This window comes from Nelumbo nucifera, chromosome 2, assembly GCF_055504915.1.
Source record: "Nelumbo nucifera cultivar China Antique chromosome 2, China Antique-T2T, whole genome shotgun sequence".
NCBI classification, from domain to species: Eukaryota; Viridiplantae; Streptophyta; class Magnoliopsida; order Proteales; family Nelumbonaceae; genus Nelumbo; species Nelumbo nucifera.
Window position 1 is genome coordinate 77,032,955 of NC_142650.1, and position 25,824 is coordinate 77,058,778.

Below are 25,824 nucleotides of genomic sequence, written 5' to 3' on the forward strand. Positions count from 1 at the left end.
ACCAATGTTTTAACATGGTTCAATCTAAAGGAATCGATGGAACAAGATTTAGTAATTGCAACTATCTCAATTATTGTTATTTTGGTTTAACTGTTTTCACAGATCTTAATGCTATCACTGTTTAATATGGACACTATCGTACCCAGTTGAGTGGTGATAAGTGTTGATCGAATGCTGGGTTTGGTCAACTGAATTAGGAAAACACAAGGTTTATTATGGCGATCCTAATAAATCTAAGGTTAAATGCTTGAATTGCGAGAATGCTGAAGTGTACCTAGGATCGATGGCCAATTGATTCAACCCGAATCCTTGAACCAGAATTCGATAAGACTGATTTTCTCTTGTTTGTTTAAGTTGCTATTTATTTTCTTTTCTTTTAATTTCAGTGTTTAAATTCTCTCACTCAATTACATTACCCATTTGCCTAAGAGATTATTGATTTGCTCCCTATGAGATTCAACCTAGTATCAATTTTATTGCAAATATTTGATTGTGGGACTAGCATTAATTTTGAGGCTTCAACAACCCATCAGACTTCGTACTTGATCTCCATCAGTTCGGTTGTGGTGGTGCTGAAAGTACATTCTGCCATGAAGTCGGCTAGGGCTTGGGCCTTGATTTCTGTTTGAGGTTCGTACCGAATGTCATACACGCTGAGTTCAATAGCCAACTTTGTCAACCTCCCAGACACTTCGGGCTTGAGTAGTAGTACCTGCCTCAGAGGGTGATTGATAAGGATGATGATTGTGTGAGCTTGGAAGTACGATCGAAATTTCCAAGCTACTGTGACCAGCGCATATGCCAGTTTCTCGATCTCTGGATACCTAATTTCAGCACCCTGCAAAACTTTGCTCACGTAGTAGATAGGTCGTTGGACCCGGTCTAATTTTATTAGTACCGAGCTGATTACCTCATCGCTTGCGGAGAGGTACAACTTTAAAACGTCGCCCTCCTCGGGCCGGGTCAAAACCGGGATGCTAGTCATGTAACTTTTTAGTTCGTCAAAGGCGGACTGACATTCCTTAGTACACTCGAAGTATTTACTTTTCTTAATGGCCTTGAAGAAAGGCAGGCAGCGATCTGCCGACTTGGACATGAAGTGGCTCATGGCAGCCATTCAGCCTTTCAACCTCCGAACTTCTTTTATCTTGCGAGGGGGCCTCATGTCCGACATAGCCTTTATCATTTCGGGGTTAGCTTCGATGCCACGTCGGCTAACTATGTAACCCAGGAATTTTCCCGAAGTGACACTGAAGACACATTTGTTCGGGTTTAGTTTCATATTATACTTGTGCAAGATTTCGAATACACATTGCATGTCACTTATTAAATAGTTCGAAAGTCGGGTCTTGACGACCATGTCATCTACATAACATTCAACTTTGTCGCCAATCAGTGGCTCAAAAATTTGATTTACAAGTCTCTGATAGGTCACCCCGACATTTTTTAGCCCGAAGGGCATGACCTTATAGCAGTACAGGCCCAGTTCGGTAATGAAAGTTGTTTTTTCTTCATCGGCGGGGTCCATCTTGATTTGGTTGTAGCCCGAGTATGCGTCAAGGAAACTCAGCAACTCATGCCTCGAGGTCGTGCCCACTAGACGATCAATCTTGGGGAGTGGAAAACAGTCCTTCGAGCAGGCCCAATTCAGGTCAGTATAGTCGAGGCACATGCGCCATTTACCGTTGGCCTTCTTTACCAGAATGGGGTTAGCCACCCAGCTCAGGTAATGGACCTCCCTGATGAAGTCGGCCGCAAGAAGTTTCCCGACCTCCTTGTCGACTATCCTCCAGCGTTCTAGGGTGAGGTTGTGTTTCTTTTGTCTAATGGGCCTGACTAGGGGATCAATATTTAGCTTGTGAGTAATTATTTCCGAGTCTATGCCGGGCATTTCTGCCGCAAACCATGCAAATATGTCTAAATTTTGGAGTAGGAAACTTACCAATTGAGTTCGGAGGGGTTCTTCTACTGTTGCTCCGATCTGGAGGATCCTGGTTGGGTCTTCCTTTGAAGTTGGGATGGAGACCATTTCCTCGATCGGCGTGGCTTATTCTTTAGGGTATTCCACGGACCACTCGAGCTCAACACCTTCCGTCAGCTTGGCTTTTCCCTTTAGGACCGCTACTTAACATCTTCGAGACTCGAGCTGATCACCTCAGGCTACTCCTACGCCAAAGTCCATGGGTAACTTCATCGTCAGGTAGTAGGTGAACACCACGGCGCGAAGCGCATGGGTGATGGGCCTTCCTATAAGGGCATTGTACGGGGAGGGCGTGGCTACCACCAGGAAGGTGTGATTGAATCTTGTGATGCAGGGCCATGTCCCGATCTTTACAGGCAATGAGATTCGACCGAGGGGCCTAACTTCTTCTCCACTGAAACCCACTAGAGGGGTGCTCGCGGGCTGGAGGTCATCCTCCCGGAGTTGTAACTTGTCAAAGGTGCTTCTGAACAGGATGTCGGCTGAGCTTCCTGAATCCACCAAGGCACGTCTGACCTCGAAGTCATTGATCTTCATCCTTATGACCAGTGCGTCATCATGGGGGTATTGGACTCATCGTGCATCATCCTCAGTGAAAGATATGGGGTCTGAAACCCACTAGTCCCTCTCTTCTAGTGCGTGTCATGCACTAGTAAATCGAATAAAGCAAGAATTCGAACAAAATAAACATAAATAAACAAAATAAAATAATAAATAAAAACAGAAATAAAAATCCAAATTAATCAAGGTTAACAAGCTCCAATATTATAAATATAACCCTAGCAAGTGTATTAGTTATCAAGTAGTATAAAAATATCGTTCCCACGGGGATTTAACAAAATAAGTATTAGAACCACAGCCTTCCCTAATTATGTGGACAATCGAAATTCAGATTTGAGCAAGAACTACTGAAAATAAAAACTAGAAAAAGAAAATAGAAGCAAGGGTGATCACTAACCGAATATGCAAAGGATGAAATCGCTAGGGCTTTTGGTCCACCTAACCAATGTAATGAATATTAATGGATTCGATTAACCAAGATTATTTGTCATTCCCATAAGCTGAGGTCTTTCCAATTTTATTTAATATTCTCTCTCAAGATATACTAAAACTATGCCCATCAGGTAACCCTTCGGTCTCTCGAGTAGAGTTCTCAAGATGGAAGTGTATTAAGTCCGAGGAAAACCATTATATTCAGATGAATCATGTATATATATCTCTATATACCATTCAATTCACACTATGAACTATTCAGTCAAATTATGTGAATTCCTCTCTCGATTCATTCGCATAAACCAAATCAATTAAGAGGCGGCCAAGCTCTTAATCGCATTAAGAAAAATAATTCATAGACTATATGGAAATCACAATCTTGGATAAATCATAAAGACAAAAATATATTCATTAACAGGGTTTGGCTTTCCACAGCCCTAGCTAAAAACAAATCAATTCATGATAAAAGAATTAAAGCAAACAAAGGGAAAGAAAGAACTCATGAATTCGCCCATGGTGCTGAGATCTCCTATTCTTGCCGCCACCTTCTTCTTGAGGTTTCTTGAATTCTTAATCACCTTCCCCAAGTTTCTTGATTTGTTTTCTCCTTTCTTGATAGATAGCTCAATGCAATTTGTAATACCTTGATGCCCCTAGGGTTGGTACGCCCAGCTCTCATATAGCTTACAATTTCTTGGAGTTATCTCAAGAATGGATAATTCAACCTTTATCCAAATTCCTCCTATCCTATCCTATCTTATCTCCTATCTCATGATCTAAATCTTTCCTAATCTTTCTAGAATTACATTTAAAATTTAAATCTAAGAGGACTCTCGAAATTCTTGAATTCGAATGGGCTGCTTTAATAACTTGGGCCGCTTCAAGGTTTTTCTGTGAAATGGGCTTCAGCTGGGAACTAGGTCTCACTACGAAATTGCTCCGTCTTCGGGCCCGGATTTGACTTCGATGTAGGCCGAATCTGTGAAAGCCCAAAACATGAAAGTTGTAGCTCTATCTCTTGTCTTTCCAGTAGATCTTGAATCAGCCCAGTCGTACCTCGGATATGAAAGTCAGGCCCAGATTACTGATCGTTGCTGAAACTATGAAAACCCATCCGATTAGCCTTGTTTTCCTTCTTGCGACTTCTTTCCTTGCCCTGCACCCAAATACAAGAAATATGAGTTTAATTAAGTACTAATTTAGTATAAAAGATAGAATATTAGGGGATAAAATATGATAGACTTTATTCTCATCAATCTTCATCCTTATGACCAGTGCGTCATCATGGGGGTACTAGACTCATCGTGCATCGTCCTTGGTGAAAGATATGGAGTCTGCAGGCCGCGGGCGCTTCGGCAGGTTCCGCTCTTCATGTTCTAGTTCGTGGATCGAGGTCCTTCCTGCTGCCGAGGTGCAGCCCGCGACGATGGATCCACCTGTGATTGTGTTTATCACCCCGTGGACTGATCATTCTTCAGGTGGTTCTTGCTGCGCGGCTCGCCTGTTACTAGGCTCGGGGGCATCTCTCCTCTGTTCCCCCTGCCGATTTACCTGGATTTTATTATTTTTCTGTACAAAATTCTTTAAGTACCCGCAACATATGAGTTCCTCAATCTCGTCACGGAGACTTTTACAGTTTTCGGTACTATGACTGTGGTCTTTATGGAAATGGAAATATACATTCTTACTCCTGGTGGCAGGGTCCCCCTTCATCCGAGGTGGCCACCTTACAAATGGTGCATCTTTAATTGTCATTAAGATTTCCCCTCGCCTCGCGTTGAGAGGGGTGTAGCTCGTCCTCTCAACTGGAGGAGCTCGGGGGTGCTAACCTGACTTGTCTCCCCTGGCCGGGGACTTCCTCTTCTTCCTCTTACTATTTCTGTGGTACCGAAAGGAGGGGTGTGGCCTCATTTCCTCTACTAGGAGGTCAGGAGAGAGGGGAGATGGTACCGAAAGGAGGGGTGCGGCCTTTGTGACTCCTAGGCCCGCCTCTGCCTTGCCTTCGGGCTGCTCGGGCTGGTCGAGCTCCGAGAGCTATCCAGAGATCAGTGCATGGCGGGCTTTGGGATGCCGCCTCCGCTGCCTCTTGGCTGAGTTCGCGCTAGTGCTGGTTGTTTTGGTGCTGCCGGGTCGGGCCTTGGCCAGGTGAGAGTCTGACTAGAACTGGCTTTCGCAAGCTGAAGGACTTCGCCCAAAGTTTGTTGCCAGGACTTCGAACCGATTGCCCGCCAGCAAGGCTTCCGGCTGCACGTGCTGGGACAGACCGACCTTGGCGGGGCGAGCGCTCCCTAACCTGCCTTGTTGCTGCGAGGCGGCGGGGGCTGTTGGTCCTCTCCTACCGCAGGACGAGGCCTAGGAGGTCTCCTCCTTGCGGGGAGGTTGACTACTTCGATGGCGATCGAATGGCTGTTGGTTCAACAGTGTTACGGGGCACCGCGGTTGGGCTGACTGTTGGTTCTGTTGCAACGCTTGGAACTGCTGCTGGTAGAAGTGACACAAGACTTGTTGTTGGTAATGCTGAAGTTGTTGGATTTGCTGTATTTGGGCCTACATAACCCATATGCACTGCACTAAGTCACCAAGCTGGCTTTGCCCCACCGCGGGGGGGACCACGGCAGGTTCAGCGAAGGTTCACCGCAGAAGGGAGTGGGGAGTTCACAGCTTTGGCGACCTTGGGTAGGTCCAGCGTGGGAACTCCTAAGGTGTTGATGGGTACAGTAAACTGTCTAATACGTACAATGGGAGCTTGGAGGTGCTCCCCAGAGGTGTTTGTTCCGTTGTTAAGCTCGGCATTGCTAGAAGACGCATTGATACTGGTGAAAGTTTGGTAAAGAAGCCTTTTGAAACATATCCCACAGACGACGCCAATTGATGATGCACAATCCGGCCACTCCTAGCTAGAAGGGACCTGGGGTTGAATACTTGGCAGGGACTCTCCGATACTTAAGTTAGAACTCGGTAGCGAGTTGAGAGAGAATAAGTTTGCAAGAATATGAGAAAGCTAGAGAGTGATGAATATGCAATACCTTGGTCCCTGGGGAGTTGAAGTGTCTATATACCGATGCTCTGACGAGTTCGGTTGAGTCGGCCATGTATCCCTGCTGTGGCGGGATATGCTTGTCAGGCAGCGTCTCGAGATGGTTGACTGTTATTGTCAGGACTGAAGACAGGCGGGCTACAGTGACCGTTGCTTGGTACGGCCTCACCAATCAGGAGACAACCCGCAGATCATGACGCCACCTGTCGAGAGACGCGGGTACAACCTTCTAAATCGGCAGGCGCTGCGCCACCTGTCGAGAGACGTGGGCGCAGTTCTCTGAATCTGCAAGTGCTGCGCCGCCAGACAAAGGACACAGGAGCAGTGCGGAAGGTATGGTTCTGTCAGATAAGAAGCTTCTCGTTGGGCGCCGCGCTACCCTGCAGCGAGCTACTCTGTAGCGGGTTACTCCGTAGCGAGCTACCGGTGACGTGCCGAAGTGATTCTGCTTGAGGCGAGTTGTCTTCGGGATGACCCACTTGCTTGGGCCTGGAGTGAACTAGTTCTCGGACTGAGGTGAGCTTAGCTCGGAGTGCAGCTCGGGACGTTGGCACACTCGAGCTCGCTTTGTGGCGAGCTGATACTTGGTGAGTTGTTACCTGCGTCGAGTCATGTCCACGTATCACCTAGTTAGGGGGTCGGGTCAAATCGCCCTTCATCAATTATATATATATTTATATCATATTATTTATTATTTAAAATATAATATTTTATAATATATATTATAAAAACTAAAAAACCGAAAAACCGACAGTTAACCAAACCGGTTTGATTAACCGATTAACTGACTAATTTCAATTCGGTTCCGATTACTGGTTTTCCAAAACCGATACTACTGATTCGGTTCAAGAAAATGCCCCACGGTTCGATTAAGAAAACCGTGAGCACCGTACATGGTCAAAGATTTTAGGAAGAAGTTTCAAGCAACAAAGTAACTGTGTATAAAATATGAGGGTTATTTTGGTCAAAATTTAGATGACGTATACAGGTGTAGAGTTGAATTTGATTACACATTTATAAGCCGAACTCGGAATACATTTGTATTCCAGCCACCGTAGAAAGGTAGACGTTAATTTCAATTCTACCGTGGAGACATCGTTAAAAACCCCTTTATTTTATACATAAATATTATATTATAATATAACGCCTATAATACATGTTAATTCATATTATATATAAATTATTATATAACTTATAAAATAAATTTTATACACATGACATGACATATTATATTTAATGTTTTATACATAAAAGCAATGTTATATCGGTGGTTTTTTTATATGCCTGTACAGGAGATGTATAGGGGTTCTGACCGGTTCAGGGGTGGAAAAGTCTTAAATCGATTCTCTGAATTAATTTAAAAAAAAAATCTAAAAAATACTATCGATATTGCCCGATACGCTCCATCTATAATTTGAACGTTGCAGAAAAGTCATGGCCCCGGGCTTATATTTCAGGCTCGTGCACATGTGCTAAGCCCGGCCCGTCAGGCCCATGATCACCCCCTATGCGTGGCGTAATTTTTCCCGCACATTCAGGCAAAAACCTATCCATCCTTCAAATAATAATCAAATTCTAGAGTACGATCCAACCATCAACCACTTGGGTGATAACTGATAACGTCCACCAACCTTCCTTGAATGCTGCATACTTCTTTTATTAACTCTACTTTTCAACTTTCGCGTTTCTGCTGAGAGCTCCTCCGGCCATGATTTCGTCGGGATGGTCGGAGAAAATCGTCAGAAGCATTGTTTCCATAGTGGATTTGGTTGTTTTTACGTTGTTGGATTTTTTGGATTTTATTCTTTGTTTCGTTTACCGATTCTTGGATGAATCCATTGAAGTAAATCCCCCCTCATGTTACTGCCAGAACAGGGGAAAGCAGGGTGTGAGTGTCATTGGGGATGGAGAAGATGAACTCTCAGAAACTTTGTATGGTAGGAAGAACATTTTCAGGGATTGTGGTCTTCATAGATTGGGGAAAAGGGCGGATGATTCGGCCAAGAGTGGTAGTTTAAGAGCGAATAGGTGGTCCGACTGCAATTGTGAATCTTGTGTTTCATGGCAGCAAAATGGAGACAAGAATCTTCATGTTTTTGTAATGGAGCCATCACAAGGTACGTACAATCCATGGTTCTATTCATTTTCGAGGTAGTTTACTTTTTAATGGCTGTTAAATATTTCATGTTTTGATCAATTACAGTATCATTCTCTTAGCATCTAAGTGATTATGAGGAGTGCTTATGACTGAACTGGTGAAAATTAATAATCCAGAGCAACCCAGTTCTCATACTACAAACATCGACTTTGCATGAAAGATAGGAAGAACATCGCTCAGTTCTTTATGGTGTTCATACTTCTGTTCTCATAAGTATGAAGACTGCAAAACAATGTAGCTACTAACTGTCTTAATTCTTTTGTATATTGTGACAGCCATTAATGAGAACTGCAAGGGAATACTAGCTGAAAATGTGATTTTCTTACATGGGTTCCTCTCTTCATCCTCCATTTGGACGGAAACTGTGTTTACCAGTCTGTCTGAATCTGTAAAACGGAACTACAAGTTATTTGCTGTAGACCTCTTGGGTTTTGGAAGAAGCCCAAAGCCACAGGACTGTTTATACACATTGAAAGACCACATGGAAATGATTGAGAAATCTGTAATCGAGTCATCTCAACTTAACTCCTTTCACTTGGTTGCTCACTCAATGGGATGTATAATTGCTTTGGGCTTAGCTGCAAAATATGCCAAGTCTGTGAAATCAGTCATCCTTGTAGCTCCAGTGAGTATGTGAAACTTTTTTTTTTTAATTTTCCTTCCTTTTCTTTTGAGATTTCTTGTATGAGTGGGATAATATAACTCAATAGTTAATGCCACCTTTGAAATCAAGGAGGTATTTAGGCCCTGTTGGCTTTTCAGAAAGTTATGTACCCTTACCTTACCTGGGTAAGTGCATTTGCTCATGTTCTTTTATTTTCCAAATAAGTAAGACAATGACCGATTTAACCATAAGTTTTCCGTAGACCTCACATAAATCTGAAAAAAGAACAGGGGTATCTTGGTCAATGGAAACCAAACTCCGATTGACCAACTTTTCCCTCTCAAAGTTAAAAAAATGAATAAGCCCTTAGACTGTGTTTGGCTTGAAGGAAAAAGTAGGGAAAAGAAGAGAAAGGTAGGGAAACTTTTACAAATCTTGTATAGGTTTCCCTATATTTCCCTTCCATTCCTTACCTTTTCCTTCAAACCAAGCATAGTATTAGTGTTAGTCCATTTTTTCTTTTTCTTTTTCCTAATTTCTATTTCTCTTTTTCATATTGGATTCTTGGTTATGAAATTAAGCTTATTATATTACTCCTTTTCTATTGAATCTTGATTTCAGCCTTACTTCATCTCTACAAAAGAAGAGGCAAGTCTGAATGCACTTCATAGACTAGCTGAGAGGAGAATCTGGCCACTACTACATTTTGGCTCTTCTCTTATGTCATGGTATGAGCACCTGGGTAGAACCGTCTGCTTCATTATTTGCAGAAACCACAGAATATGGGAATGCATGCTCAAGCTACTAACTTGGAGAAGGTATGAAGGTGAATTTAAGTTTTGCTTTATAATGAAAAACAGAGAATAAGAAATAACAAACAGGCTTATAAAAAGAAATCAAAAACCACAGATTGATCATAAGGAAAGAAACACTCACCTTTATAATGAAGTATTTATTAACTCTGTTTTTTGTTTTTCAGAGAGTTGCCCTTCACGATTATTGACTTCACTAGGCACACGCATCATTCAGCTTGGCATACAATGCACAATGTGATATGTGGGGGAGCAAAATTAATGGATGAGTACTTGGAAACTTTGAGAAAGTCGGGAGTGTCACTAGCAGTCATCCAAGGTGATAAAGACCAAGTGGTTCCATTGGAATGTAGCAATAACATAAAACAAAAATATCCCCTTGCAGCGGTTAAAATCATCAATGGTTCTGATCACAGCACTGTTATTTTAGGTAGGGAGAAAGATTTTACAAGGGATTTAGAAGAGCTATGGTGTTATTTTTGTAGAAACTCATTGAGGAGAAGAAGATAAATAGTTCTTCAGGATGGTTAGTTTCTGGGTCGTCTATAATGCATTTATTCGAACCAAGACCATATACCCTAGATAGAAAGGATATGCATTTTGTAATGACTTTATTTATTCCCTGAAAACACATTAACTAAATGGCGATAATTATTATAGGAAAAGGGTGTATGCACCATGTTATTGCATTTCTGAGATTCTTGGTATACAAACTGTTTCTCCTGTGTGGCTTCCTATAATGACTTTTGCTTCTATGATCGCATAGTCCATTTGATTGATCCAAATTCTACCGCAACATAACTTGTGCACCAATTTTTAAATGCAGTTCGTGCTCTGATAATCCATTAAACTTAAAGGAGTTAAGAAACTCTTAAGAATAAAGAACTAATTCTTGGGATGAGTCACTACTGCATCCATGCTGCCAACATTTCGATAAGAGTGGATAGTTCATGGCATTGCATTTAGCATGTAGTTGTTAATCTGATCAACTTCAACATTTGTTGAGGGCAGTGTTAGCACCTACTTTTTGCTCAGTCCCCTTTCCAACCAACTTTTCACAGCACATGATTGTGCCACATCATCACACTTGCCACACAATCAAACTCCATCACAAGAAATAAAACCTTTAAACAACCAATTACACCAAATTTCAACCATAAATTCTTTGATTTCACCATTCATCCATCAGAGATTCCCTTTTAATGCATTTGACACTGACACTTCTCAAGCCTAAAACTTATGATCCACACATCCTTGAGATGATCAAACCCACTCAACAACCTCATAATTCAAATCCATGCTACCCTACCATGTTTCAACCTAAAATCCCCTCATTTACCGATCCATTAAATCAAAATTTCATTTTATGCCCCCTCATTGGTCCAAATACCCACTACTAGATTTTCATGATTCCCACACCTCTAAAGACATTAGATACTCCCACTAGACTCCAAAGATCCTAAGACACCCATTCACCAAATTTCAGACCTAAAAAATACCCATTTTGCCTCCTATCTCAAATGATTCCAAATCAACCACTCTCATCACCTATTACTCTCAAAATCATAGATCTCAATCACAACACCACTCCCAAGACATTCAAGCCTCACCAAAACTTTCCTCAACCACCTAATTGACCACCCAACAAATTTTAAACCTAAAAATACCCATTTTACCTCTTGTACGCAAATATTCTAAATCAATCACTTTCGTTGATTCCTACACTCAAAATCATAAATTTCTATCATGACACCTCCCCTAAGACACTCAAACCTTCCTAAAACCTTCATCAACCTCCTGATCAGCCATCCACCTAATTTTAGACCTTAAAATACCCATTTTCCCCATAGAAAAATTTTAAACCAACCACTCCTTTTACCTGTTACTCCCAAAATCTTAAATCTCAATCACAACACCACTCCCAAGACACCTAAGCCTCCCCAAAACTTTCATCATCCACCTGATTGACCATCCAACAAATTTTAGACTCACAAATACCCATTTTCCCCTCATCTAGAAATATTTCAATTTGACCACTCCCGTCACTCGCTACTCTAAAAACCTCAAATCTCGGTCATGACACCTCTTCCATGACACTCAAGCCTCACCAAAACTTTCATTAACCATTTGATTGGCCACCTAGTAAATTTTACACTTAAAAATGTCCATTTTATTGCTTGTACACAAAGATTCCAAATCGACCATTCCCATCACTCACTACTCTCAAAATCATAGATCTTCATCACAACACCTCTCCTAAGATACTCAAACCTCCGTCAACCACTTGATTAACCATCTATCAAATTTTAAACCCAAGAGTACCCATTTTGCACTCCATCTAGAAAGATTCCAAATTGACTATTCTTATTGGTCACTATTCTCAAAGTCATAGATCTCCATCATGATACCTCCCCTGAAACAGTTAAACCTTCCCAAAACCTTCATCAACTGCTTGATTGACCAGCCATCAAATTTTAGACCCAAGAATACCCATTCCCCCTATGTAGAAAGATTCTAAATTAACCACTCTTGTCCCTAGTATCAAAATTGTAGTTCTCCAACACCATTGAACCAGCTCCTCCAAGCACTAATTTCCATTCTCCTCTCTCTCTACTTCCTCCATTAATGAACCTCTTTCACAACTGAACTCCTCCATCTTCCTCCCTCTCTCTTTCAACAACACCATCGAACCCTAGCCTCCCAACACCATCTTCTTCCCCCTCTCCTTTCACACCCTCATCTTCTCACCACCTCCATGAACAACTAAATCACTCCATGACCGAAACTCTCCTCCATCTTCATATCTCCTCTCCATATCCCTAGTTAAAAGAAAAAAAGAAAGAAGCAAGAGCTCCACTCGGCCAAGAGAGCAAGGTAGAAGAAAAAGGGAAGAAAGAGAAAGATTGCTCCCTTGACCCTCATTGTTGTCTAGGTAACTAAACCCTAATATCTTCCTCTCTTTCCCCAACATCTACACTCCCCTGAACCGAACTTTCCTTCCCATCTATCTCCTTCCTCCTCTCTTCCCCAACCTCCATGAAACCCTAGCTACCAAAATCCTCCTGCATCCACCATCTCCCTCTCCATCCTCCATGAATCCTCTATAACCGAAATCCACTATATATTGACACAACACCTAACACCCACTGAATTCTCATTACCTCTAGATTCCACTTTCTCACAAAAAAAAAAAGGAAAAGGGAAGAAGGATGAAGAAGAAAACTTGGCCTAAGAAACCTAGGGAGGAATCAGTTCAAGGAAACCAAAGAAGAAAAAAAAGAGAAGAAATAAGGATAAAGAAGAAAAGGAAATTTGAACCCACCCCTCTACCTATCCGATTCAATCAAGGATTAATCCGAGAAAGGAGTGTCAACATTCCAACATTCTCCACTCTACAAGGTACCTGGTCAAAGGACACAAAGAGGCAACTTACCTCATCCCTTTCTTATTTTAATATCTATTTTTGGCATTTTGTAGCTTGTTGATTAGAATATGTCATGCTTTTTTAGTTGAATTCATGGTGTTAAAGTGTAGGAAACATTGGATTGAATTGTTAGAATATTTGAATGAAGAATATGTCTTTATTAGTGTTTTCTTTAATGCTCAAATGTCTTTGACATCTTAGTTTTTAGATTTGGTTCTATTTGATTTAGAGATAATGTGCACGCTATGTTGTTTAGTGCTGAAATCTTTTAATTCTTCAATTTTCAGATTTAGTTTTGCATTGACCTAAAGATGAATGTATGCGTCAATCTTTGATTTGCTTAGTTAAGTAAAATATTAGGTTGGGAGTGGCCTTAGAAGAGGTTGCTTGTAGGAGATTTCCTCCCTTGTGGTTTGGTCCTCTTCCATATGCTTAGTAGGAGTGAGAGGAAACTTGGACAAAAAGGGAGGATGCATGTAGTTACCTACTCCTTTGCTCCTCTAAGGATTCCTTACACCCAAAAAGGGAATGAGAAGGTTGAACCATTTGGCAAACAAGTTCACCATGACTAGCAACCTCTTGGATAGGCAAAACCATTAATTCCTTGTTGCTTTGTTTTTTTAGATTATTTTCTTCTCCTAATTTCTAGGGGAATTGTAAATTATGGGTAGGGGCATCAATCGACTGATTTTGGATTGGATCCAATCCGATACAAACCTTATCAAATCAGATTTGGATAGTCCGTTATAATTATTGGATTGGGCCAATCCAAATTAAATTGGTTCATATATATTCTTATTGGTCTGAATTGGACCTAAAGCACTTTTACAAAAGCACTTCTACAAAAGTACTTTATAAAACTGCTTTTAAAAAAGTAAATTTACAAAAGCACTTCTACAAAAGTACTTTATAAAACTGCTTTTAAAAAAGTAAATTTATAAAAGCACTTCTACAAAAGTACTTTTACAAAAGCACTTATACAAAAGTAATTTTTTAAAAGCACTTCTATGGAAGTAATTTTATAAAAGTACTTTTACGAAAACACTTTTACAAAAGTACTTTCATTAAAGTGCTTTTACGAAAGCACTTTTAAGAAAGCACTTTTGCTAAAGTGTTTTTTCAATGCCAAAAGGGTATATTTTTGTAATTTTTAGATTTTCTTCATTTTAATATATTTTTTATTTGTTTATATATTCTATTATTTTATATAATTTTTTATATTTCATTCAGTTTGGATTGGATCGATTGGATTTGGTTTGTATTGGATTTAGACTGGATTGGGTCCAGTCCATTTGTAAGTGGACTCACATGGAACTGGATCGAGTTGGACCAAATCGAGTCCAATTGACACCTCTAGTTATGGGAGAGGGGTTCCTAATACATTCCTTCTCCCCCCTTGATGTACCTAGAATAGCTTTCTGAGTCTTGTTTTTGCTTGCTTAAACATGGGAGGCCCATAACTCTCATATTTCATTTCTTGATGAGTGGCATCTCCATACTATTTCAGCCATGGAGTGAACCCCAAATCAATTGGGATGTTCACATAGATAAGTTTTAGATGTAAACTGTCTATAGATCTAGATATATATAATGAATGAGAGGTTTGATCCCATTCCCTTCGTCTTCTATTAGAAAGTCACTTGGTATATATATATATTTTGTTTTGTTCCTGGTGTTAGGGAGATGGGGTCTATGTTTCCATTGCTAACGTCAAGGACCCATTTTGCAAAATCAGAAGATTCAATGGAATCAACAACATCCTTTGATGTAGAAATGGTGTTTGTATGTTGTCCCTTTGTAATGACTAATAGTATTTGTCGGAAGTCACCGCCAAGTACAACTGTTTTTCCACCGAATGGTTGTTGATTTCACTTCATTACGTCTCTCAAAATGTGATCCAAAGCCTCAAAAGCATAGCGATGTGCCATTGGTGCTTCTTCCACCTAGCAATAGCAAGGAGGCAATTAATTCCTTATGTTGCTACTGGGAGGACTATCTTTCAATGTGCTCTTAACCTTGATATGATTATTTTCCAAATGAAAGTTTTCTCTGTTCCACCACTTCCACACACAAAGAAGAAATCACCTTTGTTGTTCATGCATGAGTTAGTGATTTTTTTTTAATATGAATCTTTGCTTAGAGTTTAATTAGGGAGAAAGGTTTTCAAATCTGCGAAGGAGGGTCTAGGGTCATAGTCCAATTCTTCACAAATTAATCTATTCATAATGGGCTAGTAAAGTGTTTCCTATGGAGTTGGTATTCCTAAATAGTCCTTTAAGAATTTGCCATTTTTCTTTAGTATCTTTTCTATCTCAAGCAAAGCCCAATTTTGCAGTCTTCATTATGTACTTGAATTCTTGTTACATAGACTTGTGATGTAAGCTTGTACCTGAAATCATCTGATAAGTGCTTTCAATATTTCAACCACAGTTGTTTTGGGTTTAAGACTTGATTAAAGAGTAAGATCGAAGCGAACAGATATCTCATTCGATTTGTAGATGCCCAAGTTAAAGCTTTCAGCAGTGCTTTATCCCATTCATTATTGTCATCAAGGAGACCTAGTGTCATACATGGAGATTTATAGTCATGATACACTATTCCACCAATTGTGCACAATTCTCTATAGTTTCAAGGTCTATAAACTAATGCAATAGCATTCGAAGGTAATACCTTTTGCTTGATGATGTGTGCAATATAATCTGCCAATTGATCTTCCCCTTTTCCTTCTTGTCCATATTTTTGCATCATCATTCCAAACAAACTAGCGAGGACCAGTTCGATGCACGGGACTTATCAAGAAAAGTGAAATAACTAAAACACATAACTAAGGAAAGAATGCAATGTTGTTAAAATAATTAAATCTTTATTTTAATAATTTGTTACAAAAATGTTTTCCTAATTACGTAATTTAGTAGTTTGGATTAATCTTGTTAATATTTATTCACAAAAATAATAAATTGTTGTTGATTAGTTAATAAAATAATTATTTTCCATATTATTTGTTAGTGTTCTATTTTATTTGTTTTACTTTATTATTGATTAAATGTTTCAAGTTTTTGTAAATATCACTGAAATATTAAATATATTTAAAGATTAGTAAATATAAAAAATTAGGCTATAGTCAAAATTAAATTAATCTAAGCCCAAAATTAAGGATTAAGACTTTGTATTAGACTTGGATTGATCCTTATCCTATGTTGGAAGGGATAGAAATCAGATTAAACATGGCCGACAAGTATAGTGGTTGGCCAATTTTTAAAAATTTTTCTAACCCCATCTAGCAATCGATTTCTTAGTAATTTTGAAATGTGAAATTTTGAGATTGATCTTGCACTAAACTTGACCAAATTTGAAACCAAATTAAAAAATGATTATACTTGATATGAAACCCACAAAATATATAGCTCCCAAAGTGGTAGTTCATGCCCAATAACAGTCCTAAAATCAGACTCTAATTAAAGATGGTGCAGTGTGTACATGAAGCTAATTCAGAAACTTCATTTCAATAAAACCGGTTCCCAATTTGATTGGACCGATGTGGGTATGTGAACCTGATATCCTTTGATGTTCTTCTTGCAAAAACATAGTACAGAACTGATGGAAATTAGACCCTATCACAGCTAGGTCGAATTAGGATTTTTGGGAGGCAATAAAGAAGAGAAGAGAGCAAGAGATTGGAGAGAACTAGTGAATTTTCCCCTCCCCTCTTAGTCCCTTATATAGAGAAATCTCTTAATATAATTAGGAGATGGTTCAAATCTAATTTTGATCAAGACTTCATCTTTAATTGATAAGCATTTACATCTTAAGAGAATGGGTTCTCCATACCCAAATCTGTGCCCATTTTCTACCCAAATCACATGACAACTTACTTAACTAATCATATTAGTAATGGACCTTAAGCCCATTTTCTCTAATAGTTCATGTCCCAAGGTGTTGCATGGAAACTTTGGGCTAGAATATTGTATGAAATGGGGCCCAAAAACGTCTCACATAAGTCCATAAGGGTTCAACACCATCTCTGGTAGAGGTTAGGATGAATTCATTGCTCAGTGGCAGTGAACCCCTAACCCAATCAGCTTGAGCTCATTTTGGGCCCAACATTTAAACATAAATGATCATTGGATTCAGCCACCCTATGAAGACCCAAGGATAAGGGACTTATATAAGATAAAACCCATCAAGTAATCATCCCTGTAATGGTCTCTTATACCATACCTCTTGGCTCATAATCGTCGAAACAATACACACAGGGAAGGACCTCTTCCCTGACTGTAAAATGTAGTGTTACACTCTGCTTAGATGGATCCTGGGATTAAAACCTTTTGAAAACCTTTTTCATAAAATAGTAATATAACATAGAAATATATTTTTCAAATTAGGTTTCTAATATAGTTGAAATCCATTATTGACAATTTAGGTTTCCATCAGACAAAGCGTAAACCATGATATTCACTTGGTCTGACAAAGGGGTCGATCTTATTACTATGATCACCTACTCAGGTAATTTCCTAAACTATCCTAACATGCCCAAATATTTGACCTTTGATGGATCTCACTGGTTGTCACAACAAAGACAATTCATTGCAAAACTTAATTCATTATCATAATCAAGTTTTGGGTTAAGTGTAACTTTCTAGTTTTGCCTATCCATCTCCAAGTTCCAAGGCATAATTGGAAATTGGTTTGGATTCAATGTTTCTCCTAAACACCCACTGGCTGTGCTTGGGGTCTAACCCTAGTAATTAAGACAAGCTGCTTCAACAATTCAGCAGCACACTGGTGTCAATCTTGTTAGGATAAACTCCCCAGGTTTATCCAATGGCTGAGAACATTCTAAATGAACATGATGCTCATAAGTGTCTAGTTTAAGAAGTAATCCATAGAAACACACCAATTTAAATATAAAACAATAATTTACTTTATTCATTTACTAATAAATGTTCGTATGCATTAATATGATTGGAGCTAAGGGCATAAACTATCTAACAGTTTCCACTTACACTTAGGTCCAATCAAGTATTAGCCACAATCTCATACTATCCATGTGTCCTTCAAACACTCTCTGTGTCAATGGCTTAGTTAATGGGTCTGCAACATTTTTCACTGATTGTACCTTATGAATTCGGTAGTCTCCTTTACCAGCAATCTCCCGTAGAATGTGATACTTCTTCTCGATGTGGCTCTTAGCTCTTTAGTTTGAGCAATGACTCTAACATTGTCACAAAAGAATGGAATGGGTAATGTGCTAGATTGTATGATTCATAATTCCCAAACAAATTTCTTTATCCATACTACTTCCTTGGCAACCTCACTTGTGGCAATATACTCAGCCTTGGTCGTGGAGTCTATTGTAGAACGTCATCTACATATAGAACTAAAAATGCAACATTGTCTCCTATTGTCTTTTTATAAACACAAGGTTCATCTAGATTTTGCTCAAAATCAAATTGATTGATAGTTAAGTCAAAATGGATGTTCCAGCTTCTAGAAGTTTGTTTTAATCCATATATGGATCTATTGAGCTTATGCAGCATGTCTTCCTGGCCTTTGGCAACAAAACCTTTTGGTTGTTGCATATAAATATCTTCAGTAAGATCTCCATTTAAGAACACAATTTTTACATTCATTTTCCAAATTTCATTCATATTCATAATGTGAAATTATAGCCAATTGTATCCTAATGGATTTGGCATGGCCAAGAGCAAGAAGGTTTCCTCATAATCGATTCCTTTTTTCTAAGTATAACCTTTCACTACAAGTTGAGCTTTATAGGTCTCAACTTTTCCATTAGGGCCCTTCTTCCGCTTGTAGATCCACTTGCAACCGATTGCTTTTACCCCACTAGGTGGGTCTACAGGAGTCTAGATTGTATTGGTATTCATTGAGTCCATCTCAGCTTTCATAGAATCTACCCACTTTAAGGAGTCTCTGTCTAACATAGCTTTTGTATAAGTCAAGGGATCTTTTTCACTGTTTATGGCTTCTATCAAGTAACTTTCTTGATCATATCTGAAACACACAGGAGGTTTAGATACCTGAGTATATCTTCTAGGTGAGGTGTTGATATTTGGAACTTATGGGTAAGGAGGTACAATTGGTCGGTTCGGTTTGGTTCGGTTCAAATCTAAAACCTAACCGACTATTCGGTTTTACTATTTCCTCTAACCGAACCGAACCAATCTTATCAAATTCAGTTCAGTTTGGTTGGGCCTTCATTCCACATAAACAATAAGCATTTACTAGGTGTTATAAATTAAAAGTTAAAATGGCCCCAAAATCCAATGATTTTAATTAATTAACTATTATTAATTAAAAGCTAAAATGGCCCCAAAGCCCAATGGTTTCAATTAATTAGCTATTATTAATTAATTGGCCATTTTCAAAAATAATTAATGACTAATAAACAATTAATAATGAGTCTTGGTTTTAATTAACTATTATTAATTAAAAGTTAAAATGGTCCTAAAGCCCAATGGAGAATTGACAAATTGTTCATTGGGAAATATAATAATTAATTAGCATAAAGTATTAAATAAAGCATTAATATTTAATATACCTGATTAAATAACAACATTAATTCAATTTTTGATTCGACTGGAAATTTCAATCAAACCAAACTAAAACCAAAAATTGATTTTTTTTTTAAATAAAACCGAACCAAACCAATACCCGAATTAACCAAACCAAATTAGCTTATTTGGTTTAGTTTGGTTTGGTTTAGTTCGATTTTTGGTTTATCAACTGAATTTGAACACCCCTACTTATGGGTTATCTCCCACTACCCCTTAGCCCCCCTCATCAAGAATAACTTCCTAATGATGATTGTTAAGGATGTAACCCTCTTTTAAGAAATGGTCATTTCATCTAACAGATGCCTTTTGTTCTCTTGAGTCATAGAAGATACACCCAATAGAGTCCTTAGGGTAGCCTACAAATAGGCAACAATTGGTTTTGGATTCTAGTTTGTCTACACTTATCTTTTTTACGTAGAGAACCCCACACTTTAAAGTGTTTGACACTTGGTTTCTTGTCATTCCAAAGCTCATATGGAGTCTTAGGAACTGACTTGGTTGGAACCCGATTCAGCACATAAATGATAGTCTCTAATGCGTGTCCCCAAATGGATATGTGTAGTTTTGATTAGACAATAAGTGATTGGACCATATCCAATAATGTTCAGTTTCTTCTCTCTGATACACCGTTTAATTATGGTGTAGCAGGATAATTCACCTCCTTGATCTAATTAAAGGACTTTTATTTGTCTCCCAAGTTGTTTCTCAACTTCAAGTCTAAATTCTATTAACTTCTCAAAGGATTTAGACTTATCTCATTAAGTACACGTATAGATACTAAGAATGGTCATTAGTAAAAGTTATAAAATATGAATGTTCTTACGTGTTCTAACATTCAAGAAACCATATACATCTGTATGTATAAGGTTAAGTGTGCTTATACTTCTTTTAGGCTTACTTGTAAATGGTTTCTTTGTCATCTTGCCTTGAAGGCAAGGTCCACAAGTTAGTAGATCTTCTACTATGAGAAAAACTAGAGGACTATCCATCACCAATCTTATGATTCATTATATTTTTATGTTGCAAAGTCAATAATGACACAAGCATGTGGGATTAATTATTTCTCATGTTCTTTTTATAGGGATGTGTTTTGAGGTTGTTTCGATCACATTTCTTTCTAGAGATGGGTGAAGTACATTGAGACCATTCTCAAGTTCTCCACAAGGAAGGAATTTGCTGTTCAACTTCATTGTAATCTTATTACTAAATAAAATAAAATAACCATCCTTATATAACTTAGAAGCCGAAATCAAATTTCTCCTAAATTGTACAACATAATGGCAATCTTTCAAGGTAATAATCCCTTCTCTAAAGACTAAATCTATTTATCCTATAGCGGTAACTAAAACTATTGTAAATGTATCCATGTAGAGTACGATCTCATTATCACTCAGACTTCTACTTTCCTTGAGTCCTACAAAGTGTTACATGCATGAGTAGAAACTCTGAAATCAATACACCAAGAGGCAGAAGTAACCAATATATTGGTCTCTATGACTTGAGTTTCCAAAATACCTTCTTTCTTCTGCTTGAGAGATTTTAGATATTGAAGACAATTCCTCTTCTAGTGCCCAGTTTGTTTGCAGAAGCACCACTCCTCTGATGACTTGTCTATTTTCTTCTTTTTTGGTTTTCTTGCCTTCTTTTGAGGCCTCTTCTTGCCCTTACATTTCTATCTTGCCAGATTTTCCAGTTCAACAATCATGGTTACTAGCTTGTCCTTTCTGATTAATTCCTTGACTAATTAAGATAGAGAATGCCAAGAATATTTGGGCGCAGTGAATTAGCAATCGGCCTTGTATTGTATTTATAGTGGAGGAGTTTTACAAAGAGGGAACTCTATCTTAGATAGAGTCCTAGATAACAACCAAGAGATAACACATAAAACAGATTTCATCTCATTAGGATAACAATTATCCTAACTCCTAAGGATAATTGTTATCCTATGGATGGAGTCCTAGATGTACAAGAGTGTAACTACTGGATATACTCTAATACGCCCCCTCAAACTCCATGCTCATCATGAACATGGAGTTTGTCCCTCAGGAAGCGAAACTGATCATCAGCGAGAGGCTTTGTGAGAATGTCAACAACTTGATCTTTGGAAGAGATGAACCACATGGTAAGTCATCGTGCAATAACAAGATCCTGGAGAAAGTGAAAGTCATCCTCAACATGCCGAGTCTAAGCATGGAACACAGGGTTGGCATCAAGGTAGGTGGCACCAATGTTGTCACACCAAATAGTAGGTATCTCGGAGATAGTGATGCCAAGATCTTGAAGAAGAGATGAAATCCACAGTACCTTGGTGGCAGATGTCGCACAAGCACAAAATTCAGACTCGGTGTTGGAGTGTGCAACTGTTGCCTGTTTGTGGGAGCTCTAGACAATGAGATTAGGCCCTAAGTAGATAGAAAAACCGTTGGTGGATTGGTGGTCAGTTGGACACCCTGCCCAGTTAGCATCTGAAATGCATAAAGGGTAAGAGAGGTAGACGACGTTCGTGAGATGTGCAGACCATGCATAATGGTATGTTTAAGGTAATGCAAGATGCGTTTCACAGCCCAATGAGCATCAGTATGGGCTTGCAGGAACTGAGAGACTTTGCTGACAGCAAATGAGATGTCTAGACAGGTGATAGCAACATACTGAAGGACGCCAACAACACTCTGATACTCAGTAGGATCAGTAAGAGGAGAACCATCATGACAAGTAAGTTTGGTGTGAATAGCCATGGGAGAGGAAATAGGTTTGGTAGCATCCACGTGAAATCGTTGTAGAAGATTAGTAATGTACTGGCACTGACTGAGAAGTACCCCATTAGAATTTTGAAGGAGCTGAATACCAAGAAAGAAAGTAGCAGGGCCCAGATCCTTAAGAGATAAATGGCGAGAGAGCTCTTGAATGCAGTTATGAATAGCACTTTGAGATTTCCCAATAAGCAAGACATCATCCATATAGATAAGTAGATATAGGGTAACATGCTTGGAACAGAACAAAAATAGAGAAGTATCAGTTGTAGAGGCTCAAAATCCATCTGTGCTAATTGATGAGTGAGACGAGCATACCAAGCTCGCGGTGCTTGACAAAGTTCGTAAAGGGATTTATGCAACTTGCAAACATGGGCCGGTCTGGTAGGATCTTCAAAACCCTTAGGCTGTTTAACGTAGATATCTTCATGAAGTACCCCATTTAAGAAAGCATAATCAAAATCAATTTGATGTATACACCACTGATTCATCAAAGCAAGAGAGAGAATGGTATGAATGGTTATGGGTTTGACAACCAGGTTGAAAGTAGTTGTAAAATCAACCCCAGGAATATGAGTAAAACCCTGTGCTACCAAATGTTCCTTGTACCTATCAATGGTACAATCTCCCTTCCATTTGATCTTGTAGATCCACTTGCTCCCGACCACATTCATGTCAAATGAGTAAGGAACAAGACTCCAAGCCATTAGAAACTAGGGCATTAAATTCTTTAGTCATGGCATCACACCAATGAGCATATTTGACTGCTTGTGAATACCCAGAGGGTTTCGAAGTATCATCTCCAGACTAAACTAATAGAGACTATAGTAAGGGAAACCTAGTTATGAGATGAGAGCGAGGTGGGAGAGACCCATCCATCGAATGAGTCACCATAGGATGCTGATGAGAAGGCTGCGAAGCAACTGGTACTGAGGCAGTAAGAATGTCCTGCATAGGACAGGTCCCATGAGGTCCGATCTCAGGAGAGGACGTACCTGTGGAAGAGGATGCCGAGTGGGGAATGCCATCAGTCGGCGATGGAGGATCTGAATCTCCCTATAGAAGTGAGTCAGATGCTGGTGAGTCCGGAGGAGAAGCTGGAGGTGGTAGCGGTGTGTGCAAATAAACCCCAGTGGGGTGATCAGAGTCAGTGGGAGCAATCGCAGAATACCCTGGGAACTTGTGTTCATAAAAAATAACATATTTGGAGATGTATTCTTTCCAGTTGCAGGGTGCAAACAACGATACCCTTTATGTTTGTTGTTGTAGCTAAGGAGATGCACTGCTGGGAACGAAAGTCAAACTTATGGCGATTGTACGGCCGAAGTAGGGGATAGCAAGCACATCCAAAAATTTTAAGGAACCTATAATCCGGAGGAGAGCCGAAGAGAACCTCATATGGAGACTTGTGCTGGAGAGTAGCAGTTGGAAGACGATTAATCAGATAAATTAGAGCTGAAACTAAATTGACCTTCATAAGGGAGACTGAACTGGCTTGACAGCTCGCATTGCTGGATGCCCAAGACATTTGTGCCAATCATAAACAGAAGAATTCTCGCCAATCTATGCAGAAGACCGATTTGTATGACCACCTCACCCGGAAACTGATACAACCCATCTCTACTAGTTCCTCGTAGCAAGATGTTCCCCGTATAATCCTTCACAAGAAAATATTCACCATGAAATTCAAAAAATAATTTGTTATCCCGAGCAAATTTCTAAACAGAAAGCAGATTTTTGGAGAGCTTCGATACATGAAAAATATTATTTAAAGAAAACTGGCTAGTAGCAGTGTATAAAATTGAAGAATCAATGTTCTTTGTTTCCAAACCTGACCCATTACCAACTTTGAATTGATCTGACCCACCATATTCAGATCGAGTTTGTAGATTGTCGACATCTGGCATTATGTGATGTGATGTGCCACTATTCGGGTACCAGGTTGGATCGAAGGAAGACTGAGAGGGAGGAGTAGTATTGTTGTTGTAGGTCGTTGGTTCTGCTTCTTCGTTCTTGTAATTGAGATCGTATCACCGACGACATTTAATCATGCCATGTCCCGACTTATTGCATAGCTAGCAAACAATTGTGTTTCCATGCCCTCTACCACCATTATTTGTGCGGTTTTCTGAAGAACTACGCCATCTGCCTCTCTCGCGGGTGTTCTCGAAAGGGGAATACTAATTATTATTCTGATTTTTTTTTTTAAATTAGCCATATTGGCCATAGGGGGTGAATCAATTATGGTAGCATTATGTTCTAACCAGCCTTTGTGGCTAAGAAGAATACCTAAAATATCATCAATATTGAGGTCCTCTATGTCAGACTTATTAGTGATGGCAGTAACAACAGATTCATATTCGGATCCTAGTCCGGCTAAGATATACAGAATTAAATCACTCATCTTTACTGGTTCTGTGACAGATACAAGGATATCTTCTATGGATTTAACTTTTTTGACATATTCGGAAATAGACATACCTCCCTTTTTGAGACTCTGAATCTGTCTTCTATACTGCATCAGCCTGGATCATGAGTAGTTTGCAAAAGACTTAGTTAAAGCGTTCCAGACATCACGGGATGATCGATGTCCTACAACTTGGACGAACACATTCTCCGTGAGTGACGCAATGGTCCAGGATAGAACCAGTTGATCCTTCTCAAACCATTCTACATGTGTTGGATTGAGAATCATCCGACCTCCATCTATCAAATATAGTATACATTGAGGAGGTGCAATGATAAAACCATTTATGTACCCCATTAATCGGTTCGTGTAGAGGACTGGTAGCAATTGCGCCTTCTAGAGCAGGTAGTTGTCGTTTGTGAGCTTGATAGGAAGATAATGGATCCCACTAGGGGGAACTGAATTTGAACCTGCCACGTTGTTGGAGGCTAATGCACCTGATGATTGTTGAGAAACAAAATTGAAGCCGCTAGAAGCCATGCGAGCAACAGTGCTCTGATACCAATTTAAGATAGAGCATGCCAAGAATATTTGGGTGCAATGAATTGGCCATTGGCCTTGCATTGTATTTATAGTGGAGGAGTTTTACAAAAAGAGAACTCTATCTTAGATAGAGTCCTAGATAACAACCAAGAAATAACACGCAAAACAGATCTCATCTCATTAATACAACGTGGCAGGTTATCCTATGGATGGAGTCCTAGATGTACAGGAGTGTAACTACTGGATATACTCTAATACGACCCTTTTCAACTAATGACAAGCTCTTGCAAGCTAGATTTTAGCTTATTCATGCTATAGTTGAGGACAAAATGATTAAAGGACATGGGAAAGGATTTCAAGATGGCATCAGTTTTTGTATTATCATATAATTTAGAGCTAAGAGCCTCTAGTTCATTTATGAATCCTATCATCTTCATGACATGGTCATGAACTAGCTAGTTCTCAGACATCCTAGTGGTCATCAACAGTCTAAGGACCTTTTATCGTATAGAACGATTCTACTCCTTAAACATGGTTTTC

The 25,824-nt window shown here is 39.3% G+C and overlaps 1 protein-coding gene across 1 annotated transcript; it reads left to right on the top strand.

The window, feature by feature from the left end:
* The first annotated feature begins 7,605 nt into the window (after nucleotides 1-7,605).
* Nucleotides 7,606-10,320, top strand: LOC104590080 (putative lysophospholipase BODYGUARD 4). The gene is made up of 4 exons (XM_010248604.2): nucleotides 7,606-8,128; nucleotides 8,445-8,794; nucleotides 9,395-9,591; nucleotides 9,753-10,320. Exons 1-4 carry the CDS (start codon nucleotides 7,720-7,722, stop codon nucleotides 10,093-10,095), a joined length of 1,299 nt encoding a protein of 432 aa, XP_010246906.1. The 5' UTR covers nucleotides 7,606-7,719; the 3' UTR covers nucleotides 10,096-10,320.
* The last annotated feature ends 15,504 nt before the right edge of the window (nucleotides 10,321-25,824 follow it).

Coding starts and splice junctions, on each gene's coding strand:
- LOC104590080 (XM_010248604.2), top strand. CDS start 7,720: ATGATTTCGTCGGGATGGTCGGAGAAAATCGTCAGAAGCATTGTTTCC. Junction 8,795..9,394: donor CAGTCATCCTTGTAGCTCCA/GTGAGTATGTGA, acceptor TCTTGATTTCAG/CCTTACTTCATCTCTACAAA. Junction 9,592..9,752: donor AAGCTACTAACTTGGAGAAG/GTATGAAGGTGA, acceptor TTTGTTTTTCAG/AGAGTTGCCCTTCACGATTA.